Here is a 6183-nt window from a genome sequence, read left to right on the forward strand (position 1 = left end):
AAGATATGGAAACTCAAACCCGCAACCTCTTAATTGAGTATGGGAAGACTATGTCATTTGAGCTATTGCTTCTTGGCTGCACAATATTACTTTTGATCTTTCAATTTAAATACTTCTCATACATTGGATATGTCCACATCATTTCTACATATATAGAAAGCATAACAACTTCTATACCGTAGAACTTGTCATATCTTTTATAATAGTGTCGGTGCTTTCACAAATCTCTCTAACTAATATTATGTATTTCTCAACTCCTTACGATAAAGGTATAGTCACATTAGATTAGAGTCAAATATACAAGGAGAAATTGACAAACTTGATAAATTTCACTAACAAATACATTAAAAAAAGCACAAATTGAAAGTCAAGTCAACCACAGCACACCTTTGGAAACAGATTTAATTGACTCATCTAGTTGTCTAGTTGCAATGATCCATGTATGTGTTAGTTCCACACAGTAGCACCCCAAACGGGTTTCAGTTAGCATGAAGTGGAATCCATAGTAGCGCCTACGTTCTTTGGAAAACTTCTCATTCCAATAGAATGTTGACATTAGTATGGCTAGGTCGTAGCACACATCTTCACAAGCCAATCTTTCATACTGTTTCTTTTTTTTTTTTTTTTTGGCAAATTAGTGTATGTTCTCGCGCAGGAAAAATAATTTTATAGAGTAAACTACTAAATGGTATCCGAAAATTTATATTATTTAAAAAAAAATCTCAAAAATGTTAATAATAAATAAATTCTTGAAAAATTTAAAAGCGCAATAAAAGAACTAGATATTAAAAAAATATTTTAAAAAAGATTTTAGAAATTATATTTAGATACAAGTATTATTAAAAAAATAAAATTTTCTCATCCTAAAAATTTGGTAATTTTATGTTAAGTAAATTTTTTTTTATTTTTTTATGGTGGATGACAATTTTTTTATAAAAATAGAAAGAAAAATCTAGAGATTAAATTTTGCATTGAATTTTTTTGTGCACTTTCTAAATATTTATTTAAATGTTACCACAACACATTCAGATCAAATGAATAAATTATTTACCAAATATGAAAATATTTTTGTTATTTATAAAAAAATATTTATTTATTATTTTTATCATATTTTCAAATCATTCAAGGATTATTTTATCGATAATATTTTTCAAAGAAACTTTTATCAGCGCTTGAATCTTTGTTTTGGGACATGTGTCCACCTTGCATAATTTTTGTTTATGTTAATTGTGTAATGACAATGTTATTAACAACACTCACAAAATGAACAGACAGATATTGCTGTATGTGTCCATCGAATGTAATGAGAAATAATATGAACTTTGTTTTGTAAATTAATACTTACAAGTAAACTTAGGTTGGTTTTGTAATAGAAAAGATTTTCATTTTGTTTATGTTTTTGCCAAAGGGTAATTGAAGATTCAATGATCGTATCACTTCCTAATCAACCAAGAAGTCAAGTTAAGTTAGTTGAAGGAAAAATACGTGTTAATGAAACACTACGAATAGTATAGCGAAAGTGGCATTTAAAAGATACATTACATATTGCACAAAAAGAAAGCTAAAGGAGTAAAGGTTTTAATAAACTAAATATATCTAAACAAAATGACAAATAGATTCTTGACCTTTTGGCTTACGAACATTTATATCTTTGAGAATTTGAAAATATATTTAAATCCCTAACTTTATCAAAATCTGGACATATTGATCGATGGGTTTAATTTGTCTCATTTTAAAAACATTTCCACATGTGCATCTGTATATCAGCCAGGCCAGTACAACAGAAGTCATGTTTAATTTTTTCGTTGGGTCTGCCAGACCCAAGTGAACCGAGAGATCGATCTGTCCAGATTTTGAAACGGTCAAGGATTTAAATGTATTTTCAAATCATTGGAAATTTAAATGTCTGCGGGTCAAAAGATCAAGGATCTATTTGTCCTTTTTTTCATATATCTAAGAGAAAATAAAATAAAGGGAAACAAAGTTTTGACTTATACATGGTCATCCTCATATATTGAAATCGATAAGTTATGGAAACAAAACTGATACGCATGCAAAACTGAAAAAGTGGAAGCAGTAAGACAATCTTCCAAAAGTATATGCCCCGCATGTGACTGACACAGCAGGTTACAGGTTGAAGTCCTCAACCATTCATAACGCGGTATCCACAGTTAACGCCTCTGGGAACTTAGACCAGTCACATTTATATGCACCATGAATTTTAGAAGAGTAACAAAGATTTCACCTCTTTGCAATCTGAATGTTAAACTTCTTTAATATCTCTGCCCTTCAAGTCAACCGGATCAGTGGACTTGTCCACTCCCAAGATCAAGTATTCCTTCTTGCTCTGCTCCACCTTCTTCTCCAAGTCTCATGTGCCTTGCATCATTATCAAGATAGTCTAAGGATCTGTCACAATAGCACTACTATCATCTTCAAAAGGTCCGCTGTCAAAGCATCGTCTGTCTTGTGAACGGATCTCATTAATCGTGCCAGACGATCTCAAAATTACATCAAGTAATTAAACCAGCCATCAACTGTCACTGTTGATCTCAACCTGTAGAGGCAACAAGCAACTTAATCAAATAAACCGGAAGAGAAACTTTGTGTGGTAATAGAAGTAGATGCTTTATTATATATATTTACGAAATCCTAGGTTAGATATTCAAACCGGAATGCTGAGGATCAATTCACTCAAATCCATTGGTTGTACTCATCCATCCTTATTATGAAGGAACTTGAACTTGGGGAACCACCTCCACCATAGGCCTTGAAGTTCAAAGTGTAGAAAATTCATTAATGCATATCAAAGCATTACACAATGTTGCAAGAAAAGAAATATAGAACAAAGTAGGGCATACCCTTGCAACTTCAGAGGTATCAGTGACCCTATCCATGCTACGCAAGCACATTTTGAGATTATTCCGTTGCATGAATATCACAGCTCCTATGGGTCTGTATTGGTGATACATCATACATTAAATTTATCAGAATAAACAATCCAATAAATCTTTGGTACAGTTAAAAAGCACTGGCAAGCATTCATGTCTACGAGAATCTGTTAAAATCTGAAAGTATTCCTGCTGTTGGCTGACCTCAGGGCATAGCATTCTTCTAACAAGATAATAATAATAAGAAAAAAAATTAAACATAAACTCAACACAACTTTCTTCTAAATAAATTTCCTCACCTCAAACCAGCAGCAGCACTTTTCAAACTAAGGAGTCTTCCAATTTCATCACTTAAGTTTGAGTTCCCATCTGCCCGAACACCCTAAACCAACAAGAAGAATTTCAATCACAAAATCACAGGTAGCAAAGTTTTTTTATTTTTTATTTTTTATTTTTATGGTGAGCATTAAAATAAACTGCAGTGAGCATTAAAAATATGCTGCCACTTTAATATGCTGACAAATTAAAGATGAACCACAATGGAAAAGAAGGAATTATGTACTAAAGTATACCAGGCACTCTCCATAAAATCCTCTTCCCAACCGAACCCTAAACACCTTTTGCAGCAGTTTACTTGCAGCATCCTGACGAGATGAAACATGTGAATTTCCTTTAGCCATTAAACCTTCAGCACTTAACTCCAGCAACTGCAATGTACATATTTCAAAGAACACAATATTCAGCAAACACAAGAAAGGTGGATATATTTACAACAATTTGCATCAAGAACTGTAAAGAAAGATGGTTCCAAGGCCTGGAGTTTTAAGTACTAGTGCATCACTATGTAAGAGAAATAAACAAACAGATAACATAGCACACACCAAATTAGTGCAATGTATCCTTATAACCGCCTGAAGCTGTTTTGCTACAATTTCTATTGAAACAGATTTTGAACTTACACTCTTTGACTTAGTTCAAGTAAAATTATAGACTCTTGAGAAGCAAGAAATGCTATGGATTCATATCCATTTGTCTTTAATCCACTTTTTCATATGAATCTAGGTAAATTTCTAAACTTTTATTTAGTAGCAATAAGAATAAACACAGCACGAACTTAAACTAGATCAGCAATACCTGCTTATACATGTTCGGATTGGAAATGCAGTTAAGCTTTTCCCGCCATTCATTCAGTCCAATGTTAAAGGCCTTAATGTTAGGCAAGGTATATCGGCGAAGATCTCCATCCTCAATATAGCTGAGAATCATCTCCACACGCTCCCTGTCTTTCGAGTCCACTAAACTTGGAACCACACCCTTAATGAAATTCAATCATCCGTATATTTCAGGTTCTCAACCACTGGTATGTTAAATGTTTCAGAAATAAAGCATATTAAATAATATAAATCCCTACTTACATCAGAATTCATGTCCGCACTTTTTCTCGAAAAGTATTCATAAACAGCACTGGAGCTACTCTTCTCATGGTTAACATGAATCATAATGTTCTCAGCAAGATCGTCAGCAGAGGGAATATTACGAAGCACCGATTTCCGGTGATCAAACCCAATAATCCTAGATAGACAAAACCAAGTAAATTCATATGCACATGAAAAATGAAACGATGCATAGCACATTAGCACCAGCATGAAAACAGAAAATAGGATGCTTAAAAAACAATCAATTGGTAATAAAATAAAAGAACTTGAATGTTAACCTACTTGCATTTTGATTGCTTGGAGAGTTTGAAAATAAATTCTTTTGGTGGAATAAAATCAAGCAGGTAGCACGTCTCAAGGCCTTCAATGCACAAATCTTCAACCCTATCATACAATATCCAATGTAAGTTATGAGGGAACCAACATTCAAAACAATAACTTTGCAACATTGCAGAAGTTTCAAACACGAAATCAGGTAAGCACTTAATTGTTAGAACTTCCCTAAGACCTCAAAAAGCTCCACGAGAAAAGGAAACAGAGCACCACCATCAACAAAAGAAAGGAAATTAGAGAACAGAAGAAGACAGAGAACCTGAGAGAAAGAAAGGGAACCGAAGAGAAGGGCAAAATGAGGGCAGGGAGGTTGTGGCGAATGTGGAAGAGGTGAGCAAAGAGGGCGGAGAATGCTCCAGAGAAGGTAGGGTAGTTGTAGACAACCAAGTTGGGAACTTTGTCTTCTGAAGCTTTGGCTATGGCTTCCAATGCCGCATCAGAACGCAAGCTCCTTCTCCTGCTCCCAAACCATGCACACTGAGGGAGGCTCCTCAGTTTTCGAAGCAGAGACACTGATGCAGCCATTTTCTGTTTTTCAACGACGTTGTTATTCCACTATAATGTTTTTCCTCACAAAATTTCTTTTCTCTTTCTCCAGTATGCATACTCATAGGTCATATCTACACATTTGAATTCTTGTGTTGGGTGCATAGTTGTCAGATTCACTGAAACTATTAGTAAGTGCAACAAAATAAATAGTTCAATGATCCCTTAGTCACAAAACTAGCATCAAAAGAGAGCCAACCACAACAAAATTGAGCCAATCCCATGGGATAAACCAACGCTCAGTAACTCAAATTGCTTTCAAGTGTCACTCTAGACAAATACAATTAGCATCAATCTACCTATTCTAAACCTACATTAAAACAGAAACAATCAAGTATTAAAAATTAATATAGAATAACTAAAAAGATAAAAAATAAAAAACTCGCCTCTACACTGCAGAAGCAGAACCACAGTCACGGGCTCACGGCAGAGAAGGCGATCCACGGCGGAGCCAAGACGGCCGGGATGATACAGACGGAGGCGAGGGGCGCGGAGGAAGCACAGGCGAGCAGAGGCTGGCGGCGCACAGAGGAGGCAGAGGAGCCGGCGAGAGGCCCGGAGACGAGGAGGCGACCGTAGGGTGGCGCTGAGTGAGGCACAGAGGTGAGACACCCTGAGGCTGATAGCCGTTGTGTGTGATGTTTCCTGTGAGAGGGAGAGAGTGCGCGAGGCTGGCGATGGAATAAAAATTCTCAACACAGTAAATTTTTATTTTATTTTATTTTTGTTTTTGTTGTGAATAATGCAACTAAAAATTTGTCAAACGAATTATATCTTAAATGGCATAATCTTTCCATATTTACTTAAAGATCATAAATCTGAGTGTCACTCCTATCTTTAAGTTAATTTTTTTGTGGGTTTGATCTACAAAGTTGTACCCTAAGATAGTTAAGTTAGTTTTTTAAGATTCTCCTTAGACATTTAGTCAGTTGCTCTATTCTTTTCTATGTAAGTGTGAGTAATTTCAATTGCCACTC

General features: G+C 34.9%; 1 protein-coding gene across 3 annotated transcripts; it reads right to left on the bottom strand.

The window, feature by feature from the left end:
* Positions 1-1984: 1984 nt before the first annotated feature.
* LOC112750233 (uncharacterized) lies at positions 1985-5952 on the bottom strand. Of its 3 annotated transcripts, none has more exons than XM_025798859.3 (10): positions 5593-5952; positions 4920-5516; positions 4610-4711; positions 4307-4463; positions 4026-4205; positions 3464-3598; positions 3191-3273; positions 2862-2955; positions 2672-2769; positions 1985-2557 (listed from the first exon to the last, which is right to left on the bottom strand). In XM_025798859.3, exons 2-9 carry the CDS (start codon positions 5183-5185, stop codon positions 2695-2697), a joined length of 1092 nt encoding a protein of 363 aa, XP_025654644.1. In that variant the 5' UTR covers positions 5186-5516; positions 5593-5952; the 3' UTR covers positions 1985-2557; positions 2672-2694. The 3 variants fall into 3 exon arrangements, with proteins under 3 accessions (XP_025654644.1, XP_072072345.1, XP_025654643.1); XM_072216244.1 differs by having other exon boundaries at positions 4920-5331; positions 5593-5897; XM_025798858.3 differs by having other exon boundaries at positions 4920-5188; positions 5593-5860.
* Positions 5953-6183: the final 231 nt, after the last annotated feature.

This window comes from Arachis hypogaea, chromosome 15, assembly GCF_003086295.3.
Source record: "Arachis hypogaea cultivar Tifrunner chromosome 15, arahy.Tifrunner.gnm2.J5K5, whole genome shotgun sequence".
NCBI lineage: Eukaryota > Viridiplantae > Streptophyta > Magnoliopsida > Fabales > Fabaceae > Arachis > Arachis hypogaea.

Coding starts and splice junctions, on each gene's coding strand:
- LOC112750233 (XM_025798859.3), bottom strand. CDS start 5,185: ATGGCTGCATCAGTGTCTCTGCTTCGAAAACTGAGGAGCCTCCCTCAG. Junction 4,712..4,919: donor GTTCCCTTTCTTTCTCTCAG/GTTCTCTGTCTT, acceptor ATTGTATGATAG/GGTTGAAGATTTGTGCATTG. Junction 3,274..3,463: donor GATTTTATGGAGAGTGCCTG/GTATACTTTAGT, acceptor TTGTTGGTTTAG/GGTGTTCGGGCAGATGGGAA.